General features: G+C 47.3%; 1 protein-coding gene across 2 annotated transcripts in view; it reads left to right on the plus strand.

Annotated features, from left to right (window-relative positions):
• The first annotated feature begins 1,151 nt into the window (after nt 1–1,151).
• Nucleotides 1,152–16,782, plus strand: part of prps2 (phosphoribosyl pyrophosphate synthetase 2) — a 46,080-nt gene continuing 30,449 nt past the window's right edge. Inside the window, exon 1 of one of the 2 annotated variants that reach the window (XM_033033332.1) lies at nt 1,152–1,383. In XM_033033332.1, the coding sequence (XP_032889223.1) occupies nt 1,262–1,383 (122 nt within the window). In that variant the 5' untranslated portion in view covers nt 1,152–1,261. The remainder of the gene's footprint in view (nt 1,384–16,782) is intronic. The other variant, XM_033033330.1, reaches the window with a different exon arrangement.

The raw sequence follows: 16,782 nt of genomic DNA on the forward strand, positions 1-16,782 counted from the left end.
TCAAGGGACCCCGACAGTCCTTTCAGGTTACGCAGAGCTTCACTTGTACCTCCTGCAATCTCATCTACTGTATCTGTTGTTCCAGGTGTGAACTCTTATACATCGGTGAAACCAAACGTGGACTGGGCGATCGTTTTGCTGAACATCTTCACTCAGTCCACCTGGGCCTACATGAGCTCCGGGTTGCTAAACACTAACTCCCCCTCCAATTCCCACACTGACCTTTCTGCCCTGGGCCTCCTCCACTGTCAGAGTGAGGCAAATGCAAACTGGAGGAATAATACTTCATTTTTTGCTTGGGAAGCTTACAACCCAGTGGTATGATCTTGATTTCTCGGACTTCAAGTAACCCTTGCTTTACTTCTCTCTCCATCCCTCCTCCATCCTAGTTGTTGCACTAGTTTCACTGTCGTCCAGGTGAGTTTCATTGTCTGTAACTAGTTTTCACCTCAGCCACTGCTAACAATGTTCCTTTTCCTTTATCATCGTAACTTTTTTGTTTGCATATCCTTCATTCATTTGTTCTATATCTCTCTATATCACTTTCCCCTGACTCTCAGTCTGAAGAGGGGGTCCCGACCCGAAACGTCGCCTATTCCTTTTCCCCAGAGATGCTGTCTGACCTGCTGAGTTACTCCAGCTTTATGTGTCTCTCTTCTGCTTACTGCTTTCTGGCTGGTGTGGGGAGGTGAAGAAAGGTGAGGAGGAGGAGGAGAGAGGGGAGGGGGAAGAGTGGAAGGGATGAGAGGAATGGGAAGGGTTGAGGGGAGGGGTGGGAAAGAGGAGGAGGAGGAGGAGGAGGAGGGGGAGGGGGAGGGGGGGGGGGAGGGGGGGGGGGGGGGGGAGGGGGAGGGGGAGGGGGAGGAGGAGGAGAGGAGGAGAGGAGGAGAGGAGGAGAGGAGGGGAAGGAGAGAGCAGAAGGGGAAGGGCATAGGAGGGTGGGGGGGAGGAGGAGGAGGAGGAGGAGGAGGAGGAGGAGGAGGAGGAGGAGGAGGAGGAGGAGGAGGAGGAGGAGGAGGAGGAGGAGGAGGAGGAGGAGGAGGAGGAGGAGGAGGAGGAGGAGGAGGAGGAGGAGGAGGAGGAGAGGGTAAGGAGGAGGGGAAGGGGGGGGGGGGGAGGGGAGAGAATGAGACGGAGAGGAAGAGGGGGAGAGGAAGAGGAGGAGTGGAGAGGAAGAGCGGGAGGCGAGAGTCATTTCCTGGGCTGGGCAGCCAGTGAGGATCGGGGCTCAGTCAGTCAGTCGCTCGCCGCCGCCGCCGCCATGCCCAATATCGTGCTGTTCAGCGGCAGCTCGCACCGGGACCTGTCTCAGAGGGTGGCCGACAGGCTGGGCCTGGAGCTGGGCAAAGTGGTGACCAAGAAATTCAGCAACAAGGAGACGTGGTGAGTGAGGGGAGCGCGGCTGGGACTGGGGCTGGGGGCTGGGGCTGGGGGATGGGGCTGGGGCTGGGGCTGGGACTGGGGCTGGGGCTGGGGCTGGGGCTGGGACTGGGACTGGGACTGGGGCTGGGGACTGGGGACTGGGGCTGGGGCTGGGGACTGGGGACTGGGGCTGGGGGCTGGGGCTGGGGCTGGGGGCTGGGGCTGGGGCTGGGGCTGGGGACGGGGCTGGGACTGGGGCTGGGGCTGGGGCTGGGGACTGGGGACTGGGGACTGGGGACTGGGGCTGGGGCTGGGGACTGGGGCTGGGGGCTGGGGACTGGGGCTGGGGACTGGGGCTGGGGGCTGGGGGGGCTGGGGCTGGGGCTGGGGCTGGGGGCGGGGACTGGGGCTGGGCTGGGGACTGGGGCACGGTGTGTGTGTGTGTGTGTGTGGCGGGGTCCTGGGCTCTCTCTGCCCGCTCTCCCACCCCCTTACCCCGGACTTCCCCCGCTCTTACCCGGGCTCTCCCACCCTGTACCCGGGCTATTCCTGCCCCTCCACCGCCTTACCCCGGGCTCTCCCACCCTATACCCGGGCTCTCCCCCACCCTCTCCCTGTCCATCCCCGGTTGACTTGACCCCAGTGGTCCGGGGCTGGGGCTGGTGAGTGAGTGAGTGAGTGAGTGATCTGTTTGTAGCAGGGTTCTCTCTTCCCGCTCGCTGTACAGCGGACGCGGGATCCCAGCCCTCCCTCTGAACCTCCTGAATGTTGTAGTCGGCAGCGCCAGTACTCTGCATATCGCCAACTTGGACAGTTTTACATTTATACCAAGCCAATTTTATCAAGCCTACAAACCTGTACGTCTGTGGGAGTGTGGGAGGAAACCGAGGACCCCGGAGAAAACCCACGCAGGCCACGGGGAGAACGTGCAAACTCCGTACAGACAGCACCTGCACTCGGGATCGAACCCGGGTCTCTGGCGCTGTGTTTTCGCTGTGAGGCAGCAACTCTACCGCTGCCCCCGGGGAGAGTGAACCCGTCTCTGTGGAGCAAGCGTGCGGCTGGTTCTGACAAAGAGACCTCTAGTATCTTTGGTTCTGACAAAGATACCTCTAGTATCTTTGGTTCTGAGCTGTGGCCTCTGCCTCTCCCGGGGGAGGGGAAGAGGGAGGGGGGCTCAACTTTGTTGGAAGCTGCAGCACCTCTTCACAAACCACAATCACCGCCGTGTGGTAGTGGCCGGAGTTGGTCGTGTATGAGGTGCAACTCGGTGGTGCCCCCCTGCGTGGTTGTACCAGGGTTGAGCATCAGTTTCTGGTGAGCAGCTCGATTACATCCTTTTAGGATGTTGTCCTTATCTTCTGGTGTAGAGTTAAGGAAGAGAAAGGGTGGCTTGGTCCATCCAGCAAACCTTCTTTAAGATGTGCATTGTATCTTTTGGGGCAACTTACCACCATGATAGACCTGTAGAATAAGTAGATGATCGTTATCAGCATAGGTAGAGCTTGTATCTAGTATGATATTGGAAAATTGAATTTGCAATATGAATTTCTAAACTTCTGTTGCTTTTGCGTTGTGGAATTCATTGAATGGAGTCATAGAGTGACACAGTGTGGAAACAGGCCCTTTGGCCCAACTTGCCCACACTGGCCAACATGACCTGGCTACATTAGTCCCACCTGCCTGCGTTTGGTACATTTCCCTCCAAAACCGTCCTATCCATGTACCTGTCTAACTATTTTTTAAATGTTGGGATAGTCCCAGCCTCAATTACCTCCTCTGGCAGCTTGTTCCATACGTCCACCACTCATTTGTGTGAAAAAGTAACCCTCAGACTCCTGTTAAATATTTTCCTCTTCACCTTAAACCTCATGTTCCTGCGACAATTTATTTCAATTGAGTTAATTATTGTGTGAAAATGGTACATGTGGGAATGAGGTACAAATGAAGTTCAGTGTTTGGAAATGTTATTATGCTTTGATCTTACACCATGAAGTAAGTTTGTGCATTTCTTTCATCTGAATGATAGTGGACGTTTTTAAACTGTCAAGAAAAGATAGTGTCATTGATGTGCGTCTACTATCTTTATCATTGGAAAAGCTGTTTACCTTTTAAAAATCTTCTGTCTTTCCACGTAAGATGCAGGTCCTATATAAATCACTTCTAATGTATCTGTTTTGAGGGTCTCGACCCAAAACGTCACCTATTCCTTTTCTCCAGAGTTGCTGTCTGACCCGCTGAGTTACTCCAGCTTTTTGTGTCTATCTTTGACATCATCTATCTTGTTTCTGGTGCCTTAATTTGTCTGTTGGATGTGTAATGCAAGCTGTTTGACGTGAGTTACCTTTTAAATCGGTTCAACAGAAACGTGACTGCAAAGGGCAGAACAAAGGTAGATGGAATATGATGTGTAGGAAGGAACTGTGGATGCTGGTTTAAACCAAAGCTAGACACAAAATGCTGGTTTAACTCAGCGGGACAGGCAGAGAACCTTCTCTCCAGAGATGCTGTCCGTCCCACTGAGTTACTCCAGCATTTTTTGTCTGTCATTGGATGGAAGGTAATCCTGATTATTGTGCTATGATGAACTTTGTGAGGGCTAATAAGATGGGACACCATGAATGGTAGGGCCTTGGAGAATGTTGAGGAACAGGGAGATGAGTATAGATATACAAGGATCACAAAAGGTGGTGGCACAAGTAGATCAGATGGTGAAGAAAGCAAATGGGATCATTGGTAAAGCGATTATGGTCTAACATAAAACATCACAACTGGAGTGCCATACACCACTGCTTCTTAAACTGGTGAACGGTTCACCCAACGGCAAATTAAATTATTTTGGGGTGAATAAAACTAGAGGGGTGAATGAAGAGTGAATTGCTTAATTTATTCAGATATTAATGTATTTGTTTCGATACTTAAAAAATACATTACCATTAAAGTGGTCATAAACTCTTATAGGTTTTAATGGCAGTGGAGCTAGAAATTTGTTATGATTTTTTCCCCCTCTACCTATGTTTTTCTTATTTTAAAGTAGCAGGAAATTTCCCAAATTTACTGTAATACAACCTTTTAGGGAAGGCCAGACGAGCTAGTTGGATCATACATTTACAACTGGCAACACCGGAGGTTCGCCGGAGGCAACTGTTGAATTGTAACATTACCTTGTGTTGCCATTTTAGCTACTTTTCGGCTAGAACTAGAATTCTATATTTACTGTATTTCAATGCAGTAGTCATAGCCCGAAAGGGTAGGATGGGGCTGAAGCCCAGTGTTTAGACGATGGAATGTTTTTTTTTATCATTCCAATAGAATGATTTTCCAACTCCAGTGGTAATTAAACTTCTTTTCTTTTTCACTCTTAGTTTTCATTACATATTTTTAGGATATTCAAAAAGTTGAATAAAATAAACATTTAAGAAATTAGTTAATTTATGTTTTTTGCTCATGTAACAAAATATATTTTATATATAAAATTATACACAAGAGAAGACAACAATTACCAAAAAACATTAGAAAATTTAGTCGAGGGTGAATTAAATTTTGTGATAAAGATTTATCATAAAAATCAAGGGTGAATGAGACTGAAATAGTTTAAGAAGCTCTGCCATACACATTTCTGGTCCCCACGCTACAGATGTGGTAAGAGTGCAGAGGAAATTCAACAGGATGTTGGCTGGGTTGGATTGATTCAGTAACGAGGAGAGACTGCATAGGCTGAGTTAGCTTTTCTAGAATACAATACAATACCTATACAATACAATACCTTTTATTTGTCATTTGAACCTCACATGAGGTTCAAACAAAATTTGGTTTCTGCAGCCATACAAAAAAAGAACCAAGACACACACCAACACAATTCAATTCACATAAACATCCATCACAGTGAGTCTCCTCCTCACTGTGATGGAAGGCAAAGACTTGTCTCTCCCCTGCTCTCCATTCCTCTCCCGAAGTCGAGGTCAAAGCCCCCGGCGGGCGCTAGCAAGTCCCGCGGCCACTTAAAGCCACGCCGGGCGATGTAGGGCCCTGCCCCGGGTCTTGATGTTGGAGCCCCCGGCGGGCGCTAGCAAGTCCCGCGGCAATTTACAGCCGCGCCGGGCGATGTAAGGCCCCCGCTCCAGGTCACTCTCAACCCCGCAATTCGGGCGGGAGAAGTCGCCGTTGCCGGTGCCCCGCAAAGCAGTCTCCCACCGGGGACCCGCGAGCTCCCGGTGTCACCATCCACCGGAGTCGGGTCGCAGCAGCTCGCCCCCACAGCTCTCCACGCTCCGAAGCTGGCTAGCTCCACGGAGGTAGGTCCGTAGGTCCACAGCTCTACAGGCTCCACAGCTCCACAGCTTCACAGCTCCACAGCTCCACGGAGGTAGGTCCACAGCTCCACAGGCTCCGTGACTTGAGCCCTCAGGTCGCTCCGGTTGGAGGCCGCTCCACGGCGCTAGGCCCCAACGGCAACGGAGACCCAACAGGGAAAAGGTTGGGTCTCCATGCAGGGAAGAGATTTAAAAGTTTCCCCTACCCACCCCCCACCCCCCCCACACATACACATTTAAAAACCCATTACAAACTAAACCCTCAACAGGACAAAAAAATAAAAAATACATAGACAGACTGTAGAGGCCGCTGCGACATCGGTCGCGCCGCCCACCCGCGGAGCAGCCTGCGGGAGGTATCTAATAATGGTATTCAAAATTGTTTCTCCTTGAGGTAGCTAAAACTAGAAGACAAAGAGTTAAGGAGTAAGAGGTTTTGAAGGGATCTGAGGAATAACCTTTCTGCCCAGAAGCTTGTTGAAATATGGCACACTCTGCGTGAGTGTGCAGTGGTGCGTTTAGCACTTGAATTACCAAGGCATAGAAAACTATGGGCAAAGTGTTGGTAAATTAGCTAAGTACTTGCCGATTGTCATGGACATGGTAGGCTGAAAAGCGTATTTCTAAGCCTTATTGCAGAGATTATATGAAATCCATTTGGAGCATAATGTTGTAAAAGAAGGAAAACTCAAGTCGAGTCTGGTTATTCCATCATTATTTAAAAAGACACAAAAAGCTGGAGTAACTCAGCGGGTCAGACAACATCTCACCTAAAGTGAGATCGTCAGCATCCAATTGACTGGGTTGGTTTGAGTATTGGGCAAATTCTTTCTAATATTTCCAGTACAATATTATGAAATTAATATTAGGTGAGAAATGTTAGAAATGTTAATAAGAAGTAGTGAATTTCATTTTTTGGAAGAACGACAAGTTCAGTTTTGCCCGAGGAAAAGGGAAGTTGTTTGAACCAATTAACAACGGTTTTTACTTAGAATATTTTTTATCAGAATGACCCACTGTGTCTAAAATAGAAAGTTTTAACAGTAAACTAATAACCAAAATGAAACTGAATCTCTGAGAAGTTTGTTTTAGGGATGGAAGATTCAACTAGTTTGGGAACCGCTCCATCCAAGACCGCAAGGAATTGCAGCAAATTGTGGACGCAGCCTAGACCATCACACAATCCAACCTCCCTTCTATTGACTCAATTTTTCCTCACGCTGCCTTGGCAATGCCAGCAGCATAATCAAGGACGAGTCCCACCCTCTTCTCCCCTCTCCCATCAGCAAGGTATAGAAGTGTGAAAACGCCCACTGACAGATTATGGGACAATTTGTTCCCAGCTGTTATCAGGTGGAATCATCCTACCAATACAATACAATACAATACGGTTTTATTCGTAACATTGCACATAAAGTGCAAGTGAAATGAATTTGTCAGCAGCGGTACAATGATAAAGAACACACAATACACAATAAAAGTTTAACACAAACATCCACCACAGCATTCATCACTGTGGTGGAAGGCACAAAATTTGGCCAGTCCTCCTCCATTTCCCCCCGTGGTCGGGACCAGAGTCCAGAGTCAGTCCATGATCGGCTCTTCCTCACCGGAAACCGCGGCTTTAGGTTGTTGTAGGCCGCAGGCCGGCGGTCGAGATTTAAAGTCCCCGCCGCAGCCAGAAGCACCGCAGACTGCAGGGCCGACGGTAGAAGCTCCCCTCCAGGGGTGATGTTAAGTCCACGCCGGGCCCGCGGTAGAAGTTGGCCGCGGGCCGGCGGTGGAAGCTCCTTCTTCTCCCGGGTCCCCCGCGAGGGATCCCAGGCTGCAGACGCCGCACCAGCTGGAACTGTGCAGACCGCGCGCGGCTTCAGGCTGCCGCGGGCCAGCGAAACGGAGCGCTCCCCTCCAGCGAGGGCTCGCCCGCTCCACGTCGAGAGTCCACGCTGCGCCCGCCGCTGAAGCCCCGGGCGCGTCTCCGGGAAAGGCCGCCCGATCCTTGCTGTTAGGCCACGGGGGAGGCGACCTGGAAAAAGTCACCTCTCCGTGGAGGAGGCGACCGAAACGGTTTCCCCTTCATCCCTCCACACCACCCCCCACACAATACACACAAAGAAACACAAAATACATACTTTAAAACATACTAAAAAAACAAACATTTGGAAAAAACGGACACGCTGCTGACAGGGCGCTGGCTTGCAGTGCCCCCCACAACCATTGAGCAGTGCTGAACTGCTATCTACCTCTTTGGTGACCCTCAGACTATCCTTGATCAGACTCTGCTGGCTTTACCTTGCACTAAACGTCATTCCCTTGTCATGTATCAATACACCGTAAATGGATCGACTGTAATCATGTATTGTCTTTCTGCTAACTGGTTATCACACAACAAAAGCTTTTCACTGTACCTCTGTACACGGGACAATACACTAAACTAAACTGAACTAACGGAGGACACGAAGCATTCTCCATTATTTCAAAATCAAATCAAATTAACTTTCCTCTCCCCCCCCCCCCCCCCCCCCCCCCCCCCCCCCCCCCAATGAGACAGGAGTGTTTAAGGGCAGATAATTATTTTTCGAACAGGGAGACTTTAAGAAAATCACTGCAAACCAACCATAATGTCACAAGGCTTATTCTGCCGCTGGTTTTTTGTTCCACACTGGAGTAAAGACAGATTAAAGCAACTCACGAGATTTGTGATTCTTCCTTTCATTGTCAGTACTTTTTTTTTGTAAAGGCTTGTGATGATTAACAGTTGTGGTTTTTTTAGACAGCTCAAAATCCGCCAGTGTTGTAAGCCACAGATTCCTTAAATAGCAAATAATAATTTATAGTTTGACCTTGCATGGATGAAGCTGCTGGTGTTTTCAGTTCAGTGAATTTGTGTGCGTTTGGAAGCCATTTTAGAAAGTGACCTTATTCTAAATCAAAAGCAGAAGTTTGACCTTTTGCTGCAACTTGAGAATATTCAAATTTTTAAATCCAGTTTCTGTATCCTCCCTTGTCACTATAGCACAAGTGCAGGCAGATTCAAATCCTTGAATCACATTTACTGTTTATTTTAACCCACAGTGCATGCAACCCCTGCTTTTGTGGTGAGGGTGAGGAGGTGCAGCATTCCTAGTAAACTCTGTATTGCAAAGCTGTGTCATCTGTACATGCATTCAGAAATGTGAGTTGAAATGACGTCCATAAGAGTGAATTTTATTTTGTCTTGAATTATGGCATAGTGTAACATTCAAGCCTCCTATATTTCCAGACAAAGTAGTTAGTAAACTTTTAACAAGCCTCTATTTTTTTTTAATGGAAATTTTAATTTGCTGAGGGAATATTTGCAGCAAATATTGATTTTAGTTTAGAGAGAGAAACAGGCCCTTCGGCCCACTGAGTCCACGCCAACCATGATTCCCCGTACACTAGTTCTTTGCTAGCCACTAGGGACAATTTACAGAAGCCAATTAACGTACAAACCTAGACATTTTGGACGGTGGGAGGAAACAGGAGCGCCCGGACGGACAAAATCAATGCAATCACGGGGAGAACGTACAAACTCCGTACGGACAGCACCCTCAGTCAGGATTGAACCCGGGTCTCTTACGCTGCAGGGCAGCAACACCATCGCCGCACCACTATGTTTATATATTTCCATTTTGTAATAGTTCTGCTGCCGCAACTTATCTTTGGATCAATTTACATTTATTATTGGCACATGTACAGACAGACGTACAGTACCCTTCATAATGTTTGGGACAAAGACCCATCATTTATTTATTTGTCTCTGTACTCCACAATTTGAGATTTGTAATAGGAAAAATCACATGTGGTTAATGTGCACATTGTCCGATGTTAATAAAGGCCATTTTTATACATTTTGGTTTCACCATGTAGAATTACAGCAGTGTTTATACACAGTCCCCCCATTACAAGGTACCATAATGTTTAGGACACAGCAATGTCATGTAAATGAAAGTAGCCATGTTTAGTATTTTGTTCCACATCCTTTGCATGCAATGACTGCTTGAAGTCTGCGATTCATGAACATCACCAGGTGGTGGGTGTCTTCTCTGGTGATGCTCTGCCAGGCCTGTATTGCAGCCATCTTTAGCTTATGCTTGTTTTGGCGGCCAGTCCCCTTCAGATTTCCCTTCAGCATATAAAAGGCTTGCTGAATTGTGTCCAGAAGGTGATTTACTTGGCCACTCAAGAATTGACCATATTTTAGCTTTGAAAAACTCCTTTGTTGCTTTAGCAGTATGTTTGGGATCATTGTCTTGCTTTAGAATGAACCGCCAGCCAATGTTTTGAGGCATTTGTTTGAACTTGAGCGGATAGGATGTGTCTATACACTTCAGAATTCATTATGCTACTACCATCAGCAGTTGCATAATCAATGAAGATAAGTGAGCCAGTACCTTCAGCAGCCATACATGCCCAGGCCATAACACCCCTACCACCGTGTTTCACAGATGAGGTGGTATGCTTTGGATCTTGGGCAGTTCCTTCTCTCCTCCATACTTTGCTCCTGCCATCACTCTGATATGTTAATCTTCGTCTCATCTGTCCACAAGACCTTTTTTCCAGAACTGTGGTTGGTTGCTCTTTTAAGTACTTCTTGGCAAACTGTAACCCGGCCATCCTATTTTTGCAGCTAACCAGTGGTTTGCATCTTGCAGTGTTGCCTCTGTATTTCTGTTCATGAAGTCTTCTGCGGACAGTGGTCAATGACAAATCCACACCTGACTCCTGAAGAGTGTTTCTGATCTGTCGGACAGATGTTTGGGGATTTTTCTGTATTATAGAGAGAATTATTCTGTCATCAGCTGTGGAGGTCTTCCTTGGCCTGCCAGTCCCTTTGCGATTAGTAAGCTCACCAGTGTTCTCTTTCTTCTTAATGATGTTCCAAACAGTTGATTTTGGTAAGCCTAAGATTTGGCTGATGTCTGTAACAGTTTTATTCGCGTTTCTCAGTCTCATAATGGCTTATTTAACTTTCATTAGCACAACTTTGGTCCTCATGTTGATAAACAGCAATAAAAGTTTCCAAAGGTGATGGAAAGACTGGAGGAAAGACTAGGTGCTGAGAGCTCTCTTATGCCTGCTTTATGGAGGCAATTGAACACACATGAGCAATTACAAACGCCTGTGAAGCCACGTGTCCCAAACATTATGGGGACACATGGATGTGTCCCAAACATTATGAGGACTCTATCCCCTACTCCCAATTCCTCCATCTACGCCGCATCTTCACCCAGGATGAGGTGTTCCAAAGCAAGGCATCGGAGATGTCCTAATTCTTTAGGGAACGGGGGTTCCCCTCTTTGACTATAGATGAGGCTCTCACCAGGATCTCTTCTATACCCCGTAACTCTGCTCTCACTCCCCATCCCCCCACTCGTAACCAAGTCCTCCATGTCCTACCAGGGGTCACATACAACAGATAATCCTCCGACATTTTCGCCACCTCCAAAAGGATCCCACCACTGGCCACATCTTCCCATCTCCTCCCCTTTCGGCTTTCCGCAGAAACCGCTCCCTCCATAACTCCCAGATCAATTTGTCCCTTCCCTTCTTCTTCCCACCCCCCTACCCCCATATCAGTCTGAAGAAGGGTCTCAACCCGAAACGTCACTTGTTCCTTCGCTCCATAGATGCTGCTTCACCCGCTGAGTTTCTCCAGCATTTTTGTCTACCTTCGATTTTTCCACCATCTGCAGTTCCTTCTTAAACAAGGATAGTCCGAGGGTCACCAAAGAGGTGGATAGTAGTTCAGCACTTGCTCTCTGGTTGTGGTTAGAATGATGCATTTGCCTGATAACAGCTGGGCGGAAACTATCCCTGAATCTGGAAGTGTGCGTTTTCACACTTCTATACCTTTTGCCTGATGGGAGAGGGGCGAAGAGAGAGTGTTCTTGTGATCTTGAACATATGCCATTCATCTCCACGAGAGTGATCACAGTACCATACAATCCGTAGTGTGGTGGCTGAGAAATGTGTGTTGAGCAAGCTGAGATTTTGAAATATAACTGCAGGCCTTTTTAATATAATTTAAAATCTATCCAAAGTAAAATACAAAAGTAATTGCTAAATTATTCTGAAATATAGCCGTTAAATTTTCTCATAATGCTATTTTTTTCCCCTAATACACCAAAGTCTTCACGAATGCATTGTTTATAGGCAGCTCGCCAGAACTTTAGTTCAAGTGAGTTTATTTTCCTTATATAGGACAATGACATTCTTGCTTTACTTCAGCACACGGAACAAAACGGATAAGTGTGTCCATATACCATAATATAAATATATACACACATGGATAAATAAACTGATAATGTGCAAATAACAGATAATGGGTTATTAATAATCAGAGTTTTGTCGAGCCAGGTTTAAGTCAGTTCACATACAGGCAGTGTGTAAATATTTAACATTTTGGATAAGGGCCTACTGTGGGCAAATGAGATTCACAGTCTGAGGAAGGGTCACGACCCGAAACGTCACCCATTCCTTCTCTCCAGAGACGCTGCCGGTCCCGCTGAGTTACTCCAGCATTTTGTGTCTCTGCGCAGTTAGCATAGATGGGTCATAAGGGCCAGTTTCTGTGCTGTATGTTTATGTACTTCTGCCATCCAAGAACCCTTGAGTAGACAATAGCTGCAGGACTAGGCCATTCGGCCCTTCGAGCCAGCACCACCATTCAATGTGATCATGGCTGATCATCCCCAATCAGTACCCCGTTCCTGCCTTCTCCCCATATCCCCTGACTCCGCTATTTTTAAGAGCCCTATCTAGCTCTCTCTTGAAAGCATCCAGAGAACCGGCCTCCACTGCCCTCTGAGGCAGAGAATTCCACAGACACAGAGTGTATATCAAGATCTTGAACCAAGAAGGATTTTGCTGCCAGAAGTTAGTGCTGAAGGTATGTTTAAATACTACTGAATTTTATGGACAGAGCTATTTTGCTGTTATAACGTCCATATTCTCATGGTATTTTCAGCTTGAGATACTCTGTCAGAGAAGTATCTTGACAAACTTTCAGAGAAGGAGGATGACTTCCCCAAGTTATGAGATGGTTGACGAGGGCTGAATGGGACCTGCAGACCCCTCTGGATGAAGGAGTTGATGTGCCATGAGTTAACTCGTTGGCTACAATTGGGGGAAGCGTACTCCTTCCACAGTTCTTCCACAAACTAACAACGTCATGGCACGTGATTCAGGAGGATCACTTTAAACATGTTGTCAAAGGCCTCTGTGGAAAAACTGCAAATCTTGTTTTCAAACAATGGGAGTCTCGAGCATCTGTGAAGGACACCACTAACCTTCAGACTGTGTCAGGCAACATGCTTAGTGTAGTTTAGTTTATTGTCACGTGTACCGAGGTACAGTGAAAAGCTTTTGTTGCATGCTGACCAGTCAGCAGAAAGACAATACATGATTACAATCGATACATTTACAATGATAAGGGAATAACTTTAGTGCAAGGTAAAGCCAGCAAAGTCGGATTAAAGATAGTCCGAGGGTCGCCATTGAGGTAGATAGTAGTTCAGCACTGCTCTCTGGTTGTGGTAGGATGATTCAGATGCCTGATAGCAGCTGGGACAATTTCCTCCCCAGTTTTTCCTCAATAAACTAAACTAAACTAAACCTTTAGCCTGACAAAGTCTGAAGGTTAACGGTGTCATTCACAGATTCTTCAGATTCCCACTGGTTAAAAACAATATTGTAGTTTTCACAGTGGCCTTTGCGAACGTGTTTGAAGTGATCCTCCTGAATCTCCTACCATCATGGTGTTAGTTTCAGGAACTTGAAATTGGTTATCTACCTCTGCTTTGAAGGAACCAGTGTAGATAGATGTCCATTGTCTCAAGCATACAGTAGTATGTTAGATTTCAGTCTTGACACTGATGGTTAACCTGTTAGTTTAGGTAGACAAAAGTGCTGGAGAAAACCAGCAGGTGCAGCAGCATCTATGGAGCGAAGGAAATAGGCAACGTTTCGGGACGAAACGTTGCCTATTTCCTTCGCTCCATAGATGCTGCTGCACCCGCTGAGTTTCTCCAGCACTTTTGTCTACCTTTGATTTTCCAGCATCTGCAGTTCCTTCTTAAGCAACCTGTTAGTTTAATTTAGTTTAGAGATACAGCACGGAAATACGCCCTTTGGCCCACCGGGTCCGCGGCGACCAGCGATCCCAGCACATTAACACTATCCGACATCCACCAGGGACAATTTTTAAATTTACTAAGCCAATTAACCTACAAATCTGTACGTCTTAAGAATGTGGGAGGAAACCGAAGATCTCGGCGAAAACCACGCAGGTCACGGGGAGAATGTACAAGCTCTGTACAGATGGCACCCGTAGTCAGGATCGAACCCGGGTCTCCGATGCTGCAAGCGCTGTAAGGCAGCAACTCTACCGCTGTTCCACCGTTACTGCCAAGATTTTTTGGCCACCCAGGTTTTTTCTAGGTCAGGGATGATTCACCACACAACCATGAAAGAACACCAAGCCAAAATTAGTATATTTGGGGGATGGCACTGAGATGTAAAAATTCTGACCCAAGTATACTCAGGGGTGACACTGAACAGCTTAAAGGCTATGCAAATGCCTTGGTCCTTAACTTTATTTTCAATATTCATTTTGTGGAAAAGTTGTTCTGGAAAAATGTAAAGTGACTCTTCCAGGATTTCATTGCAGACACTAAATGTCAGCTATCAGTATTTGAGGTCCTTTGCTGATATTCAGTGAAGCTTTTGTTTTGTCATTGCTGGTGCATCTTGGCCTGTGAATGTGCAGACAAGCAAACCTCTTTCTGCTGCATTTGAGGTTGAAATGACCCAGATTGGACATGACATGGTCTGGAAGCTTTGCTCTTCATCCTGATAATTAGCGGGGAGCCTGTTAGTGATATGCAATGTTGCGTTGAAGAAGGCTGGCAACAGTGACAAAAACTGCAAGCTTAAGGCCTTCTTGAACCCAGGTTACACTGGTATTGACACGAAATGCTGGTGTAACTCAGCGAGCCAGGCAGCATCTATGGAGAGAAGAGATGGGTGACGTTTTGGGGTTGACACCTTTCTTCAGACTGAAGGATCTTGACCCAAAACGTCACTTCTCCAGCTACTTTCTCTCCAGCGATGCTGCCTGCCCCGCTGAGTTACTCCAGCATTTTGTTTCTATCTTTGGTTTAAACTGGCATCTGCAGTTACTACTCCCTACACATTACACTAGTGTTGGTTGTATCATGATCACTCTAATGGGTGGCACAGTAGAGTTGCTGCCTTACAGCACCAGAGACACCTGTGTTCGATCCTGACTACAGGTGCTGTCTGTATGGAGTTTGTACATTCTCCCTGTGAACCCCCTGGGCTTTCTCCAAGTGCTCCAGTTTCCTCCCACATTCCAAAGACGTGCAGGTTTGTAGGTTAAATGGCTTCTGTAAAAATTGTCCCTAGTGTGTAGTATAGAACCAGTGTACGGGATTGCTGGCCGGCACGGACTGGATGGACCAGAGGGCCTGTTTCTCCACCGTATCACAAATTGAAACCAGCTAGTTCCGCAGTCTGTCTGCTGCTGTGTAACAGATGTAAAATGGAGGATTTGGAACGGATTCTCCCTCGTCAGCAGACATTTCAGCTGAACAGAGACCATGTTTAGTTTGCTGCCCCTGGTAATATCATTGGAATTGTGCATTGAAGATCAAGTCCATTACGTCTCTTGATGGATGGAATCCGTACCATTTCAGGAACCACCTCTTCAGTCACTTGCGGCAGTTTTGGTTGTGGTTAATGTTGGCAGCTTCTTCTTCTTTTCGTGTCTTTGAACCTGGTTGACTATATGACAGTTTCCCATTCCTTTACACAGTCCTTTGCGTTTTTGTTGAACACTGCAAGATCCTTTGAGCTGCACTGGTTGGGTAGTAGGGGGCAGACAAGGCAGTGCTGCATTGTATGGTCCTCTTCTCCACATTCACAGGTGGTTTGGCCAGTTTCATAGCCCCATCTGGCCATGGCAGCTTTTGATCGCCCTGTTCCTGTTCTCAGGCGGTTGAGCATCTTCCACTGGACCCATGGTGCTTCTGAGCCCGGAGGGAGGGCTTCAGAAGGAGGGATACCCATGTCAGTAGGAGGGGGGTCGTCCTCAAGCCTTTTTGTCCATAGTTGGAGTCTGGTTTCTTCCCGTGATGTTATTAGGGGCTGGACATGGCTGAGAAAGCTTCTCCTGGACTTCAGCCGTTGGGCCGGGGGTACACGTCCATAGAGGAGGTGGCGTTCATCACTGGTGGCCTTGGTCATCTCTACTCGGCTGGCGACTTCCCGTCTCACATCAGCAGGGGCAATGCCAGCGAGGAGGTGCAGGTTGTTTATGTTGGTGGGCTTCAAGCAGCCAGTGATTGAGCGGCAGGTGTTATTCAACGCTGGGTCTAATTTCTTGGCATGGGATGATCTCTCCCAAACAGGACACGCATACTCCGCAGAGGAGTAGCACAGGGCCAGAGCAGTAGATCTTAATGTGTGTGCTGTGGCTCCCCATTTGGAGTTGGTCAGCTTCCGGAGGATGTTATTTCGGGAGTTAACTTTCAGTTTGGTGTTTTTGACGTGTTCCTTATAGGAGAGAGTGCGATCCAGTGTTACACCGAGGTAGACAGGGTTGGTGCAGTGTCCAAGAGGTGTTCCAGACCATGTGATGTTAAGGGGTCTGTTTGCTTCCCGGTTCCTGAGATGGAACGAGCAGGCTTGGGTCTTCGCAGGGTTTGCGTGTAGGTGGTTGCGCTCGTAGTAGAGGTGTAGCTCATAATTTGCAGAAAATTGCTGGATCTTTTTCCACTTAACATCTGTTCTTTAGTTGCTGGATCTTTTCCACCCACAACCTGTTGTTTAGCTTGAGCTTTCCTTATTGAACCAGCCTTAATGTGCCATCTGAAGCTCTTGTTTGGCTCTTGAGGCATGATCTTACCAATTGAAGGCAGCTTTGAACTTCTGGTTAATTTGGTCCTGGACCTGTTCTGGTAGTAGCCCCCAGCTTGTTTGTAAGGTGCTGTCTGAGAAGAGGTTTATTTGCAGGGTTCTTGAGACTAACATTGATATTCTTGCAGAGAAGAAAGAGAGAAAC

Source organism: Amblyraja radiata, chromosome 14 (genome assembly GCF_010909765.2).
Source record: "Amblyraja radiata isolate CabotCenter1 chromosome 14, sAmbRad1.1.pri, whole genome shotgun sequence".
In the NCBI taxonomy this organism is placed as follows: domain Eukaryota; kingdom Metazoa; phylum Chordata; class Chondrichthyes; order Rajiformes; family Rajidae; genus Amblyraja; species Amblyraja radiata.